General features: G+C 34.4%; 1 protein-coding gene across 1 annotated transcript in view; it reads left to right on the top strand.

Moving 5' to 3' along the window:
• The window catches only part of LOC133192071 (influenza virus NS1A-binding protein homolog A-like), a 204,720-nt gene that overhangs the window by 84,819 nt on the left and 102,174 nt on the right, over positions 1 to 17,727 (top strand). The window contains exon 7 of the mRNA XM_061327915.1: positions 1,007 to 1,148. Coding sequence (XP_061183899.1) covers positions 1,007 to 1,148 — 142 coding nt within the window. The remainder of the gene's footprint in view (positions 1 to 1,006; positions 1,149 to 17,727) is intronic.

Below are 17,727 nucleotides of genomic sequence, written 5' to 3'. Positions count from 1 at the left end.
TTCAATACTGAACTGATTTCTGCTTCTTCCTAGCCAGTGTGCTCAGGTGAGCCATGTGCCTCATAGGCCTCTTGTTTCCATCTATAACTAAGCATATTTACTCTTGATCTCTCAATCTCTCAAAGCCCTTATCCCTCAAAGTCATAATGCAGTTCTGCTATGCATAATCTTTTGTAATTTACTCTTGATACGCAGAAGAGTAATGTACTCAAGCATTACATAATTAACACCTTTACCTTGAAATTGAAATAATCATTTTGGTGCCTGTCTATACTGCACACCATCAAAGAAAGACTGCCTATTTAGTTCAATGACAGGTACCTTCCATAAGTAACTAATACAAGTCTTCAGAAGGTTCATTTTACTTGCAAGATCTGTCCCTCGAGTTTTTATGGGGGCACTTGATTGTTTGAATCAGTGAAATTCCAGGAATTTAATGGAACTTGTCAAACTTTTGAGAGCAAAGATGAAATGTAATGTTGCTTTAGACACTTTTCTGGTTGAGGAAATACCATACATAGCATAAAAATCCATATAACTTTTTTGAAAAATTTAAATTTAAATTTGCTATGAATATTGATGAAAAATGTACTAAAGAGTAGGGAAATTTGGAATTCAGTGTTGATTGTTTTTCACTCAAGACAACTTGTCTATAATTTTACTGGACAGCCCTAATTTAATGACAGTATACATTTTTTTTTCTTTCTTCATTTTTAAAAAAAAGCATATCTGTATATTTACATGTAAAATACAAAGAAGTATAGTTGTAAAAGCAAGAGTGCAAGATTAACACTGGAAATGAATGAAAATCACAACATCCAGTTAGACTTATTAAAACCTCTCAACCAACTGGAAAATTCTAGACACTTGAAAACTCAAACTCTTGATCTCATGACATTTTTCCTTGGACCAGTGGACTTTGAGATAGACAGAAATTTCCACATTAACATGCTCAGGTCATTATGATTTTTATATATGATATAATTTGAATGTGTTTTTTTCTAAGATGATTGCCACAAAAACAAAGGAGGGAACAGACATGCATATTTCAAATGGCAGCATTGGACAAGTCAGAAAGTTTAGTATTAACCCAAGTGGACCTGTTTCAAGGAAAGAGTGGAGTATCATTGCAACGCATCAAATGAAAGGTGCATTTTACTTGGAAATAATATGGAACTGTCATCCATTCGTAAATTTGAGTTGTCTTGGTCAGAGACTAGAAGAGCTTCTGCATTGGTTAGGTGTCTGGTTGTCATCTATTTGTAAATAATATTTGAAAATGTTACTACTTTACTCTAAGAAAATTTTTAAAAAAATGCTGACAAATTCAAAATTCTCTACTTCCCACAGCTTTTGTCTGCAGGTGGTAAACTTTGATGCAAACATTGTCCACACCAAGGTACATGATTCTGTGTATAGGTTGATTTTGACCGATGGTGTTAGAATGGTTACTAAACATGACAAGTATGTGAACTTAATTCGAGACACTACTCTTCCTACAGTTCTGTCTATCTGTCTGCGCAATCTTGTTGGATTTATAACTTTGTAGTGAAGAATCATTAGAAGTTAATACTTAGTACAGAGATTGCTTACGACCTGAGAATATGTCATGAACTTGACCCAAGGTGATTTAAGCAAGTTCAAGGTCACTGTCAGAAAAGTATAAAATTTTTGTCCAGGCTTTAACTTTGTTATGGAGAATCATTGGAAGCTTGGCTTGGCCAGAGATTGTTTATATCCAAAGGATGTTTCTTGACCTAGAATTATGATCATTCTGCCATGTGCAAGGTCCTTGATAGAAATGTATTTAACTCTTGTCTGGGCTGTATTTTTGTAATGAAGAATCATTGGAAGTTCACACTTGGTACAGAGATTGTTTATGTCCAGAGAACTGATACAAGGTCATTCTGGCAAGTTCAAGGTCACTGCCAGAAAAAGTATATCATACTTAACCAGACTTTAACTTTGTAATGGGGATTACCCCACCTCTAAAAGGGGTGTAATACTTATACATGGTCACTTGAAAATCAATACATGGTTGATATGGAGTTACACATTATGGAACCCTTTTTCTCCTCTTACTAAATTTCTTCAAACCTGTCTGTATGTTATTACTGCACGAAATGCTCACAAAACAATATACGTAACATAATGTGACATCATAATAGACACTGTACAGGAGTGATGAAACATAGCGGGAAGAAACAATGTTACTCACCATAGACATATGAATATATAATGAAGTCATTGTTGATGTAAATTTGCTACATAGTTTTGTAGTGACCGGGTACGAGATGATACCTGGTTAGTAAATTTTAGAAACAGTTTTTCCTATTACAGAATCATATATCTGGATGTTTTCAAAATTTTAGTCATGTTGCATTATGAGAGGCCCATGAGCATTGATAATCTCTGACCTGTATCACAATTTAGACTTTGATCATTTAACCCATCTGAAACTACATTCAAAATGTTTTGACGTCATAGTTATTCACAGACTCAATATTCTTCAAACATTCCGCCATTGAGCATTTTGATTGGGTAAAACTATCAATGAATATGAATATAGTTGAATAGCTATATTTTTTAAAATCAAAATTAATATGCTAAATATACATATTAATGAAAACTATTCAATTGCATCAACATATTTTACCTTGACCTTTCCTTTGTTGCATTTCTAATTAGCTGCAGGCAAAACATTCATGTCCTATGGACAAATGAGGGGTGATCAAAAAGTTGGCGAACTAATTGAATAACCTCCTTAAAAGAAATAAAATGGGGTTTCAGTGTTCATTATTTTTTAAAGTAGTCCTCTCTGATTTTAATGCTCATCTACCATTGTTCCACCCATGCGTGAATCATGTGATCCAGGCGGTCATGTGACATGCTCTGTAGCAGTCTGTTCACAGAAGCTAAGAGATTTTCCGAGTCTTATATTTTTACCATTCAAGTTATTTTTTATAACAAGAACAGACTATATGTTAGAAATGACCAATTCTCGGCAATAGGATGGGTGGATAAGGATATCCCTTCCCAGAATTAGCATGGTGACCATCACAACCCGAGTCCTTTGTCTCCGGAGCGTCGTTTATCTTATGTGGAAAAAGTATGGGTGCCTTCTTTTTAGGTCACCTGAGTCATTTTCAGCTTCTTCTCTGGAACCAGTGAACCAATTTCAACCAATTTTGGCATATAGCATCTATGGGTGAAGGGGAACAAAAATTGTGAAATTCGTGGCCCCTGCCCCCCTGGGGCCTGAGGGGTGGGGCCAAAACCATCAAAATTAATGCAATCTTTAAAAATCTTCTTCTTTACTCCTGGACATCAAGCAGTCAAACTGTTGGCATGATTGTAATAAGCATTGAGCCCTCTACCAAAATTGTGAAATTCATGGCCCCAGGGTCAGGGGTTCTGGTGCTAGGGCAGGGCTATATAGATCATAGAGTGAAAGTGCATTATTTCTTTGAAAATCTTCTTCTCTACTCCTGGGTATTATTGAAACAAATTGAATACATAGTTATGATAGGCAAGGGTGACTCTACCAAAATTGTGAAATTCATGGCCCCAGGGTCAGGGGTTCTGGTGTTAGGGCGGGGCTATATAGAAGATATAGTGAAAGTGCATTATTTCTTTGAAAATCTTCTTCTCTACTCCTGGGTATTATTGAAACAAATTGAATACATAGTTATGATAAGCAAGGGTGACTCTACCAAAATTGTGAAATTCATAGCCCCAGGGTGAGGGGTTCTGGTGATAGGGCGGGGCTATATAGATCATTTAGTGAAAGTGCATTATTTCTTTGAAAATCTTTTTCTCTACTCCTGGGTATTATTGAAACAAATTGAATACATAGTTATGATAAGCAAAAGTGACTCTACCAAAATTGTGAAATTCATGGTCCCTGGGTCAGGGGTTCTGGTGCTAGGGCGGGGCTCTTTTGATTATATAATGAAAATGCATTAATTCTTTGAAAATCTTCTTCTCTACTCCTGGGTATTATTGAAACAAATTGAATACATAGTTATGATAAGCAAGAGTAACTCTACCAAAATTGTGAAATTCATGGCCCCAGGGTCAGGGGTTCTGGTGCTAGGGCGGGGCTATATAGATCATATAGTGAAAGTGCATTATTTCTTTGAAAATCTTCTTCTCTACTCCTGGGTATTATTGAAACAAATTGAATACATAGTTATGATAAGCAAGGGTAACTCTACCAAAATTGTGAAATTCATGGCCCCTGGGTCAGGGGTTCTGGTGTTAGGGCGGGGCTATATAGAAGATATAGTGAAAGTGCATTATTTCTTTGAAAATCTTCTTCTCTACTCCTGGGTATTATTGAAACAAATTGAATACATAGTTATGATAATCAAGAGTAACTCTACCAAAATTGTGAAATTCATAGCCCCAGGGTGAGGGGTTCTGGTGCTAGGGCGGGGCTATATAGATCATATAGTGAAAATGCATTATTTCTTTGAAAATCTTCTTCTCTACTCCTGGGTATTATTGAAACAAATTGAATACATAGTTATGATAAGCAAGAGTGACTCTACCAAAATTGTGAAATTCATGGCCCCTGGGTCAGGGGTTCTGGTGCTAGGGCGGGGCTCTTTTGATTATATAATGAAAATGCATTAATTCTTTGAAAATCTTCTTCTCTACTCCTGGGTATTATTGAAACAAATTGAATACATAGTTATGATAAGCAAGAGTAACTCTACCAAAATTGTGAAATTCATAGCCCCAGGGTGAGGGGTTCTGGTGCTAGGGCGGGGCTATATAGATCATATAGTGAAAGTGCATTATTTCTTTGAAAATCTTCTTCTCTACTCCTGGGTATTATTGAAACAAATCGAATACATAGTTATGATGAGCAAGAGTGACTCTACCAAAATTGTGAAATTCATGGCCCCTGGGTCAGGGGTTCTGGTGCTAGGGCGGAGCTATATAGATCATATAGTGAAAGTGCATTATTTCTTTGAAAAGCTTCTTCTCTTCTCCTGGGTATTATTTAAACAAATACATGGTTATGATAAGCAAGGATGCCTTTTCCAAATTTGTGAATTTCATGACCCCTGGATCAGAGATTCTGATGTTAGGGTGGGACTCTATTTATTATATAGTGAAAATGCATTAATTCTTTAAAAATCTTCTCTGCACCTGGGCATATCAGAGGCAAAAAGAGTAAAAGTTTTAATAAGGAAGCGTATTTTTACCAGATTTTTGAACATCAGGACCATTTGGTCAAGTGTTCTGGTCCAGGCCAGGGCTCTATTAATTTGTATTCTACTGAGAGGAGTTATTCCCCTTTGCCATTTACTTGTGATAATTAATCACTGTAAATAATGTACTTGAAAGGTTAATAGAATAAGAGAATTATGCAAGAATTTTTATTGTATAATACAAAAAGTACTTTCATAGTTTTAATGATCAGGTAGACTTGTAAGTAATAGATAGATAAAAATGAGACAAAAATAACTTGTCTTATTAAATGTTCATCAAAGACCAAGAGAGGCCAGTGTAAGAGATTTCAACAAGGAATTAAAAGAGTGCAGAAGCACTGATAGTTTGTTTATATACTGTCTGGTGAGAGTGATAAATGGGGAACAGATTAGAACCTAATTTATGAACTGTTAATGAATACTAGACTAATTATTTTGATGATCCTGATCACCCTATTTTTCTTGCTTTTGGGCAACAAAGCTTCACCTTTCAGTTCATTTTATACTCTATGGATCCTCTAAATTGTTGTATTATACTCAGGTGACCAATAAGGCCCTTAGGCCTCTTGTTAGCTCTTCTGAGCAAAAGGCTCAAAGAGCTATTGCTATGGCCATTTGTGCGGTGTGCGTAAACTTTTAGAATATGGGCCATAACTCAAGAACCCCTTGGCCAATTATTGTCAAATTTGTCACAGGGTATCCTTGGTCCATATTTTGAACAATTTAAGGCCTATGATCATAAAACTGTAAGTTGATGCATCTTGGGTCCTCAAAAAAAGTCAACTGAAAAGTAGGTCACCCTGACCTACTTTGAAATTTTATGGCTTTATTTAATATTTCGGGTTCAGAATCATCAAAATTTGTCAGTTGATGCATCTTGGGTCCTTGGAGTACAACAACTAAAAAGTAGGTCACGGTGACCTACTTTTGATAATTTATGGCTTTAATTAAATATTTCAGGTACTAATTGGCTTAGAATCATCAAACTTTGTCAGTTAGTGCATCTTGGGTCCTTTGAGTACAACTTAAAAGTTGTTCATCGTGACCTACTTTTGAAATTTTATGGCTGTATTTAATCATTTCGAATACTGTTTGGCTTAGAATCATCAAAATTTGTCAGTTGATATATCTTGGGTCCTCGGAGTAGGTTGACTGTAAAGTAGGTCACCGTGACCTACTGTTCAATTTTTATGACTATAATTAAATATTTCAGGTACTAAAGGGCTTAGAATCATCAAACTTTGTCAGTTGACTCATCTTGGGTCTTCAGAGTAGGTCGACTGAAAAGTAGGTCACCATAGCCTACTTTTGAAAATTTATGGCTTTTTAAAAATATATCAGGTACTTATTGGCTTAGAATCATCAAACTTTGTTAGTTGATGCATCTTTGGTCCTCAAAGTATGTCATCTGAAAGGAGGTCACTGTGACCTACTTTTGAAATTTTATGGTTATAATTTTAAAAATATTTTAGGTATTAATTGGCTTAGAATCATCAAACTTAGTTGATGCAATTTGGGTCCTCAGAGAATGACAAGTGATAAGTAGATCACCATGACCTACTCTCAGGTACTAATTAGCTTAGAATCATCTTGGGTTCTCAGAGTGTTTCATCTAAAATGTAGGTCATGATGACCTACCTTTGGAATTTCAAGGCTTTATCTAAATATACAGGATACTTGGAGGCTTCAAATAGAAGTGATAGGTTGTACAGTTTTCAGAAGAGCGATTCAAGGCCCTTGGGCCTCTTGTTTTGTTTTTTCTATGACATCACAAACAATTGAGACTCACTGTTTTTTTTTTTAAAAAGAGAGAAAAAGGCACAAGATGCAATCAATTTTGACTCTATTATACCACAAATTTTGCTTTTATTTTCACATATTTCATTCATTGATATTATCATTCTACACATTATATCAAAAAATCTAGTCCCAGCAGACCTGGGTGGTATTTTCCAGTCAAATTATTGACATAAAATACACTGTTTCTTTTGAAATAGCTGAAATGTTGAGTTAAAGTAGATCCATACTTGCACTACGTCATTAGCAAATAGTAAAATCGGAACCACGATTGCTTTTCCCAAGATGTGATTTTTTAACTACATTGGTTTGACTTTTACTCAGCGTTTTAAATATCCGGTAATGATTTTGGTACATATCGATCTTGTCAACGAAAGGGTAACAGGGAATTAAAGGAAAGTATGGAAAAAACTTAATGTTGACAAAGACACTATTAGGGAATAAAGATAAAACAAACAACATTTCTGTGGATGAGAATGTGCCGATTACATGGACCACGAGTATGCTATCAAAGCCGATGCGAGACAGATGTACAGTCAAAGACTATTGTCGGCAGGCAAGGTGAAGTTAATACTGAAAGCTCGCAAAAGAAGGAATTGGTTACGATTTGACAGCGATATCTTTAATAAATTTCTTTATTTCAAACATCAAAATATTTACATTAAATAATTATCACTTTTATAGACACATACGACCCCCCTCCCTTGCAAACCCTTGCATTGTGGATTAAAGCACAATAAAAAATATCTTTTTTATTATATAATAGAATATTAGTAAATGAAAATAGTTTATTCACTTGCAGCACACCAACTTTCTGTACCCAGTAGGGATGGGTATCGGCAAAATTTTCGTATCGTGATATATCACGATTTTTTCCCAAAAATTTCACGATAAATCGTGATATTTTTACACGCAATTTTTACAACAATTTCAAATGAATTTCCATAACATTTTTTAAAAATATCTCGTAAAAACATAACTTTACTTTTTAAATTTTCATTTATTTAATATAAAGCATGTTTTTGATGCCATTGTTTAACTGTTTTCAACATTTTTTACACTTCCTGTAATTGTCATTCAATAGTTTGAACAAATAAATGAATAATTTCCGGAATTTATAGTTATGTACAAAATACTGGTATTTTAGTCTCCTTATCACGATACGTATCACGCAATAAAAAATTGCGATATGCCGGTATATCGATAAAATCGCGCATCCCTAGTACCCAGATCACCCAGTTTGCCAGAATTGGTCAATCACGGTCAGATTCATACAACATCAGTTGTATATATATATATATATATATTGAATATATATATATATATATATATATATATTTTTTTTTTTTTTTTAATCTAAAACAAAGTGAACTTTAGGGACAGTATTTATTTGGTGTGTATAAATATTGTTTACATATGTACAACTTTATAAATACACTTATACCACAACTGTATACCTGGTAGTAAAATATAGCACGATACTATTTTTGGGAGATAATTTTCATGGGGGTCCCTAAAGTGCTGAGCTTATACCATGAAAAGTAATGCGTCAACATATAATTTTTAGCTCACCACGATGAAGTCAAGATGAGCTTATGCTATACCCACCGCGTCGGTGTCGGCATCCAGGTTAAAGTTATAGGAGCAAGTCCATTCCCAAGTAACTGTAAGCCTTACCTGGACCAAACTTGCATGGATGATGCATCTAGGGATGGACACTACCACACTTGCTTCGGATGCTGGATCTGACCTAGATTTTCCAGTTGAGTGACTAGGTTAAAGTTTTTGGAGCAGGTCCATTCCCAAGTAATTATAAGCCCTATCTGGACCAAACTTGCATGGATGATGCATCTAGGGATGAACACTACCACACTTGCTTCGGATGCTGGATCTGACAACAGGGTATTATTTTAACTCGGAATAATTATTTCATTCGGAATATAAAGAATTGAAAAAAATAAGCAACTAAGTCTCCTTACATGTACTTGTAGCTCAAAAGAAAACAAAAATGTTGCCTTAATTCTCTGCATTTTGTGTGTAATACAGTATTGAGTAAAGATTTTGTTTATCTCTATAAATAATTTATTTTATTTCTTGTAATTATGTTTTCTTTTTATTTGTTTGTTTGTTTATTGTTGTGTTTGTTTATTTATTTGTGTAAGCAAGGTTGCTTGTATTGGCAGGGGTTAGATGAAAATTTTATGGGGTTAGTTGGCGCATGCCTAAAGGGGTTAGTCGCTGCTGAGCGGCGACTAACCCCTTTGAGCATGCGCCAGTTGAGATAGGTAAAAATCCTGTAGTTAATCCATGTACAATGTGTATTCAGTCTGTATTGTTAATCAGTCCACGCGATGTACAAATTAAACGGTAATTAACACGGTAGAAGTATTTGTACTGTCATGCTGCGCTTAAAAATCCCAAGTATTCCGTTCTACAAGTATCCATGAATGAAGACTATACATGCCGATATCCTAAAGAAATAACTCGCAGAGAACGAAAATGCATACCAATGCATATTCATTACGATAACCGAAAACACTAACAAGTATTTTTACAGTCGTAACAACGATTAAATCCAACAAATAACCAGAGAAATGCGACGATGTAATCACTGCCAATACACTGCAGACAACTCCTGTTCGACGTCACTTTTCGAAGTGCGACGTCACAGGTACACTGTTTTCCCGAACTTTCTGTGTCAAAATGGCGAATAGGCATTGTATGTAATATAAGGTATTCTGTTATGTCATCGTAGTACAACACACAAACTTTATTCCTTTAGATTAAAGTTTTCCTTTACTTAGGTAATCAAATATCAGAAGAGGAGACGAAAGTGGGGAGTATTTAGTACAGAAAACAGGTTACAAAAATTTGAAGATCCATGATCCGCCCACTTGTTTCACCTCAGCTAAGAGGTGCATATTTAGTGTGCAAATCTCGAGTTTCAAAGTCGATGTGACGTCACACTCACAACCATAAATCTAACGGGGAACAGACTGTGCTGAACATTGCTTGTATTATTAGAAAGAAGATAAATACCATTTTGAAATTAATTTAAAGAAAAGAAAAATCGACAATAATTACATTTTAACCTTAAGAGACGAGATCAGTTGATTTTGAAAGGGGAGGGTGTGGTGGCAGATTCTGGGAATAAATGTTAAAAATAAGGGAGAAATAAATAATCTTCCCGTTTTTTGCCTCCTCCCAAACATACATGAAATAAAGTTTTGGTTGAGAGGTTAATTTTCTTTTCCTAACTTAAAATTGATTATCTGTCCCTGGACATGTTCGAAATGAATACCCCCCCCCCCCCCCCAGCTCCGTCAGAATCAAATGGTCGTCTACTTAGTCGCAAATTATTTTTTAAAAAAAGAAAGACATGGAATATCTCAATAATCAAATATATATATATATATATATATATATATATATATATATATATATATATATATATATATATATTGGATATTATTTACATAGTCTTTCCATTTCCAAGCCTTATACCCCACCCACCCCCCTTTTCAATCATTTTCAATTCAGTGATGGTTTTTATTACACAGAAGCAATAATATCATAAAGCACACATATGAAATATTTTGATTTTATTATTTATTTATTAAAATCAGACCCACCCTGAAGGAATTATCCAAAAGAAGAGTGTAGTGACTACTGTCTATTGCCGCTTAGAAACAATTACCAATTCTTGCAGAACATTGGAAGGCTCGATTCAGTGTAATAAAAAAAAAATGTGGCAGGGACCGTGCCACCTAAACACCCAATAATTCTGCCAGTATGCTTTATACTATAGAAAAATAGCTATTTGATGCTTGTACCTCTATAAAAAAAAAAGGGGGGGGGCATCTGATGGATTTTTAGAAAAGAAAATTGTGCTTGTCTAGGAATTTTGGTAGTCCCCCCCCCCCCCCCCCCCCACTGAAATTGCTTCCTACGGGCCTGAAAATTAGGGATAGCCCAGATTAATTTATGGATGTACATACAAGTATATTACTGTATATGTTAAGATTACGGTTAAGCAGAAAAAAACAGAGCCTTTGTTCTAAATACACTTCAAAAAGCATAAGTAATTTATACATTGCAGGTGATTGAAAATTTTACCTACTACGGTTCAAATTTAAGTTAGGCCTAGGTGAAATATTAGAGTTTTCGCAGACAGACAACTAAATGTAATAGAATGAAACACAGGCAGAACAAAAAATATACTGTATATGGTATATATGCGACCGATTTTTGTAATCCTCTACCAAATTCCGTTTCGTGGTCATTTTAAATATATATATATATATATATATATATATATATATATATATATATATATATATATATATATATATATATATATATATATATATATGTATATATATTACATTTAATCACCATACATGCAAAATTTATATCCTGTAATTGTGTAAAATTTAATGACTCTCATTGAATTACATGTGTAAAATATAAAATTGAAAAAAAAAATCGGTAATACTTATGGAAGACCCCCCCCCCCCCCCCCCCCCCCATATTCAAAGTGTTGTATCTGTCAATCCATTGCTACGCTTGATTTTTTTTTTTTTTTTTTTTGGTTTAAATTGGAGCAATTATAACATTTCTTGCAAACATTAGATGTCTTCAAGCCAATAATATATTATTTCATTGTCAAATTCAGTAGAAGATTTGGGTTGTTGTGCATTTAGCTTATAGAATAATTTTATAAATTAATTGAACGATTTATGAGATGCTCAACACTTTTTTTTTTAAAACTTGGTGGCAGGTGGGCAATATTAATATATAGGCATATACCGGTACATGGGCTACAGTTAATTTTCAGCTTTAACTATACATTTCTTTTTCAGGCACGATAGATAATACAAGAAGGTATATCTTTAAACTCAAATTGTTCGGATCATGCATGTTCTTTTCCGTTTTTAGCATGCTACGGAAAACGACAACGTGATCCAAAGTTCTATCATTTTATTACTAACCATTGAAATTGAAAAATTTTAACATAAAGATTTTATTTTTATTTCATCAACTGAAAATTTTCAGTAGTTCTTATGTATTGTTTGAATGGGAAGTTTAATGAACCACAAATTATGTCGAGTATTTATTATTTAGTACTAACGATCTTCAAGATTTCATAACATTTACGGGTTATCCTACTTAAGAAATATTAACGTGCAGAAAAAAAATATATTAGTTTACAGTGTATGCTACACACATGGTGTTTTTCTCGGTTAAGCACAAAACTCTGAACAGTTTAAAGAAGAAGCCACTTTTTCCCGACTTGCGGGGATGGGGTGCGGGTGCCACTTTACCCTTTGGCCTTGGGATCTTCTGTATCGGCTTCTATAGATCGACATGTAGATGTTTACTTCTGGTACACATATCTCTTATTAATTTTCAACTTTATAATTGCGACTATTTAATTTCAAGAATTCTTAAAGAAGCTCTAAACACTGCATACTAAAGAGTTCTACTTGTTGGGTAGTTTTCACTCGGCACACCTCGGTCGATTCGTTCCTCTGTGATGAAGGTGACGGAATCAGCCGAGGTTTGCCGAATGGGGTAGTTTTATGCAGTTAGAGTGAGCTGCCCTTAGAAGTAAGATAGGTGTTAGTTTGTGTGAAAGCCCCCCCCCCCCCCCCCCCCCCCCTTGGGAAAAAATTTCTGGATCTGCCCTTGCAAGTTGCAACAGATTTTTAACATAAAATGCCTATACAAAGGATTAGTAAAAATTTTTAATATCTGTATTTGATACTATTTTATACATGTAGATTAATCAAAATTTCGTAAATATGAAATCTCTCTCTGTATGTGCCGTTACTTTTACGTGAAAGTAGGTTATTTGATGGTTGTGTTCAAGATCGTAGCAGGTCTCCTTTGCAGAACAGAACTGTTGTTTATTTCTATCACTGATAAGTCGATGGTAAGCTTAACTTAGCAGCCATGCAGGTGATAGATATTACATGTAACTGTATTTAACGGAAAGCTTGTCAAGCCGCTAGATGTTAGAATTTTGGATAAAATAAAATAAAAAAAAAACTTTTGGTATAATGTACAATGTAATCCGAAGTGGTAATAATTAAGGAGAGCATCTTGGATTTAATACACTGATTCTTCATTTGTACTATAATTTTTTTAAAAAATGCGGCACTATTGACCAAAATTTATACTGCATTTTGTAAAGTGCGGACATCTGAATACATTATTTTTGTAACTTGAAAAATATTTCATCTAAAACTCGATTACGAAAAATTATTTTTATTGATTAACAAGCTAGCTGTGAGTGTTCTTGTTGTTCATGATGAGTTCAAGTCCTGCAGTGAACATCTTTGTGTATATATATCAGGCACGTAGTATCGTTTTTCGAACGTATGTGTGGGTTTTTTTTTTGGGGGGGGGGTATGTTTGGAAAAGGAGGGTAGAACCCCCCCCCCCCCCCCCGAATACTACATGCCTGTTTATAAATAGAGACGAGGAAAATATTTTGTAGCTCTTTATCTTAATTCATTCCAAAAACTATAATGTTTTATCAAAATTAGAATACATGTATATTTGTATTTCAGGAATTTGTTTTTCTCTTAATTGTCATCTGTATGAAAAGATTAAGATAACGAACAGTATTCAATCTGGAAAGTCCAATGAAAAGATACAAATTTGGAGCAGAGCAAACATGGACCTCAAAATTTAGAGGTGGGATCAGGTGCCAGTGGAGGAGTGAGCATCCCCTGCCCCGCCGTGTGCTCCTTGACATGATCGGGAAAAAAACGGAAAAACCCATAGACAGTTCAGTGTATAAATAATGGCCTGACAATTAGTATGAAAAATATCAGTCAGCATTTGACTCAATGATAAGTTGTACGTGCTGACAAGATCATTGTATCGACCGTAAAACTTGCGAAAAGATGACATCAAACGAGACTGTTGATATCCTTGTTTCATCAACTTGTTTGTCAATTGCTTTTCTCGTTTTAGAAATTATTCATAGGTAGAGGATGCTCTTGTGTATCGAGAGATGCAGGTGATAAGGGTATATTGCTACATAAGTAAGGAAGGTGACGATTGAAAAGTTGAAGTCATCATGTTTATCATAAAGCTTTTTATGAGGTTACCATTAACGTCTTTTTCTAGTAAAATATCTAAATATGAAACAGATGTGTCAGACTCTGTGGTATCTTCACTGGGATATATCGAGTCAACATATGAATGAAAGTAATTGTTGTTAATTGATAATACGTCGTCGATATATCGAAATGTCGAGTTGAAGGCCACAGCAAGTGTTTTCTTCTTCTTGTATAGAAGTTTTTGAATAAATTCCAACCTTCCTGTGAAACAGTACAAAAAATAAAGAAAAATTATCTTCGCTTATATTACCTTCCGTATACTTGTAGACCTCGGTGTTAATCCTTGCAGAACACACGTATTGAATGAGGATTTTTCTTATCTATAGCAGACAGCAGCAGCAGCACACGATTGTATCCGATGCAGTTAACATATTAAGGACACCCATTTCTTATTTTCAAAACAATGTACTAAATGAATTATTGTGACAGCAATTTTTTTCCCGGATGAAGACTTCAGCAACCTGTCAGGAAGAACATTTGACCCTGAAGAGTTGAAGAAACATATATATGTATGCAAAACCAAACGATCAATTGAAATATTTCTTCTCAATCTCTTAATTTAATAAAATCCAAAAAAAAACAAAAAAACATGCAAGTCATGGATACGTATAGTCTCTGTGTATCTGCAAAAAGAAGTTAACTGGACTTTAAAATGCATTTCTTCCTGATAAATTATTTAATTATGTACAATTTAGATCATGTTTACAGAAATCTAAGGTGACGTGTATACATGTACTTCCGATCGATCTCAATACTAATACATGTAATTCCATCTACATTGTACACTGAAAACCAAAATGATTCATGATAAGACTGAAGCTCTATAATGTTTATGCTAAGAGAGGCATGAAGGAAGTTTGAAACACGCGTGCATCTTTTTTCAGTTTAACATTTACAGAATCACGCACATATATTTTAATAAAAAGCTGGTAATGTCTCAATATGACTGTCTGTTCCACATGAGCGCATCCACTTCACTTTAATCTTCACTTCTTTTGTAAGAAAACAAAATCATTAAAATATTTCAATTCTATCATTTCTCAATCATTTTTCCTTCATATTTCATACAGTACAATTCAACTTGAAACAATCCGGTATGACATGACTTTTTCGCATCCAAGGGAGTAGTCTTTATTTTCAGTGATCCATCCGAGTGTAATCTGCAGATCAAACATGACTAGCTAGAGTCACTGTTTTTGCATTTCGGCAAGCTACAGAAAATGCCTAGTAATGATAGTTAGCCACTGTTTCCACGTTTACTTTGAATTTTCTGCATTTTCAATGGCCGGAACATATACACTAGACAAAATTGCTAACGCACCACTTGTTATTCTTGTTTGTGAATTGAACATTTACATAATCGGTACTTGTATATCTAATATACCATCTTTCCCAATACAGTGGAATTGACAAATGTCTCAGTGTCATGACAAAAAACTTTGTGACCTTCTTGCCCGAAAACCATTTTCCCGACATGCACTGCGCATCGTTTCTTTCAAATATATGAAGTTGGTAATTACAAATTGTGGTCCGTGAGGTTGCAACAAAAGCAGTCTCCGATCGAGTGAAAAATCAAATAATATACAGCGATTGACTATCATATTGCCTAGTATTCATCCAGTGCCTTGGTGTCCATACCCAGTCTACCTAACTTCCGGTTGCCCCAGTTTTGTGGAAGAATCTTGAAATTGTCCTGTGGTGCTTATTAAATGCCATGGCTATCTAAAGTAAACAATTTTTATATTTGTTAATCTAATTGTAACTAATCTTCACTAGAAGAAAGAATGATGTATGAATTGTTTTAATTTTTTTATATACAAATTTCTCCAAAGCAACCCCCTGCACACGCCATACTAGCTAACTGCTTAGGCACGCTTTTCCAAGGTCAAACGTGGCATAGTTGTAAATTTTTCTGGGTTTTAAGTTAGTACAAACATAAAGAATACAAACACAAAGAAAAAAAAATTAAAATTTCTTCCTCCAAAAAGTATGAGCACGATTTTCATTATTTCTACAAATGGTCACCCTTCAGTTAACATCGTAGTTATTGATAAGTTAGGACATTAAATGTCTCATTTTTTACTTTGATAACATTTTTGTTTCTCAAAAACATCATAAACAATTTTAGAAAATTAGCAATGTAATTTTATTTGGTGGTGCGTTAGCAATTTTGTCTTGTGTAGTGTTACCCCTGTCCGTCCATCATTTTCCAGATTTTTATGTCTATACTTGAAGATACTACCGGTATATAATGAGCTGATTTTTAGTATGTCTTTTGATATTGATGTCTTACAGATCAAGTATGAGTTTCGTGTTGACTGACCCATCTTTACGAAAATTATGGGCTTATAGCCCTTAGCAGGGACGTATATACTAGTATATACATGCCCCAGCCCTTGGACTTTGAAAATTCCTAACAAATCTCTGTTTTCTGGACCTTTTTTTATTGTGCTTGTACATAATGCGCTTTGGTTTGTCTCTTTCAGATCAACAATCGCAACTTCTCGGGCATTTCCGAGAAGCGGAAATACATGTACATGTACTACCTCGAATGTGTTGAGTAGGCGTCCATGAAAATATGGAGACTTCTTATCCATATATAATTATATATAGTCTGGAGCTTTAACTTTTTTGAATTTTAAGATCTTACTTGTATCTAAAACATACTACAGAAGGGACAATCAATTCTGTCTATCCAATACTTTAATAAAGGAAGCGACCACGGGCACCTGACGTTACTTATTTTTCTTTTAGTTTAAAAAATTTAAAAAATATTATATAGACCCCCTACCTAATCTTTAAGAAATAGGATGCAACCACAGGCACCTGACGTTACTTATTTTTCTTTCAATAAAAAAAATATACCCCCTACCTAATAATTAGGTAGGAGGTATATTTTTTTCATTAAAAGAAAAATAACATCAAGTGGCAGCGACTCCATTTTGTATAAACAGGCACTTAGTATTGTTTTTGAAAGTTGGGGGGGGGGGGCTTACAACTTACCTAGCCAAATTTTATTCACCACCAATGAACATTTTTCAACAGTTAAAGGTTATAACTGGCAAAAAGTGGGGGCAGCCCCCCCCCCCATAATTTCATCATGCAGTAATTTAACCAATATCAATTACACCAGGAAACACAGATCCGTTGTGAATTGGTAAGGAAATTTAGGTATATGGAGAAATTGACTAAGGAAAGTGATAACCCCCCCCCCCCGGCAATAGTTTTGTCCGCTCCTCATAAATAGTTCACTATAATTTTTTTTTAATTTAGTGATTTTTTTCCCCTGTAAACTAAAAGCATGGCAATCTAGATCTCCGTTGTATGAACATAAGGAGAACATAATATTCTTTCTGGGTTTGACAATGAAATAAGATATGTATTGATGTCTTCTACAGCATGCGTGAGTTGTAGTTACATTATTTTTTTTTAATTTAAATGAAAAAGATAACTCGAGTTAAGCAATAGAACATTTAGAAAGAAAATATGTACATAAGTACATGTATATGCGAAAAATATAAAATTACGAAATATACTCATCTAAATTATATACTTCACTGCACAATTATATAGAA

The sequence above is a fragment of the Saccostrea echinata genome, unplaced genomic scaffold (genome assembly GCF_033153115.1).
Source record: "Saccostrea echinata isolate AGI-Se365-2 ecotype Australia unplaced genomic scaffold, CSIRO_AGI_Sech_v1 ptg000025l, whole genome shotgun sequence".
In the NCBI taxonomy this organism is placed as follows: Eukaryota; Metazoa; Mollusca; class Bivalvia; order Ostreida; family Ostreidae; genus Saccostrea; species Saccostrea echinata.
This window is presented reverse-complemented; position numbering and strand designations above follow the sequence as displayed.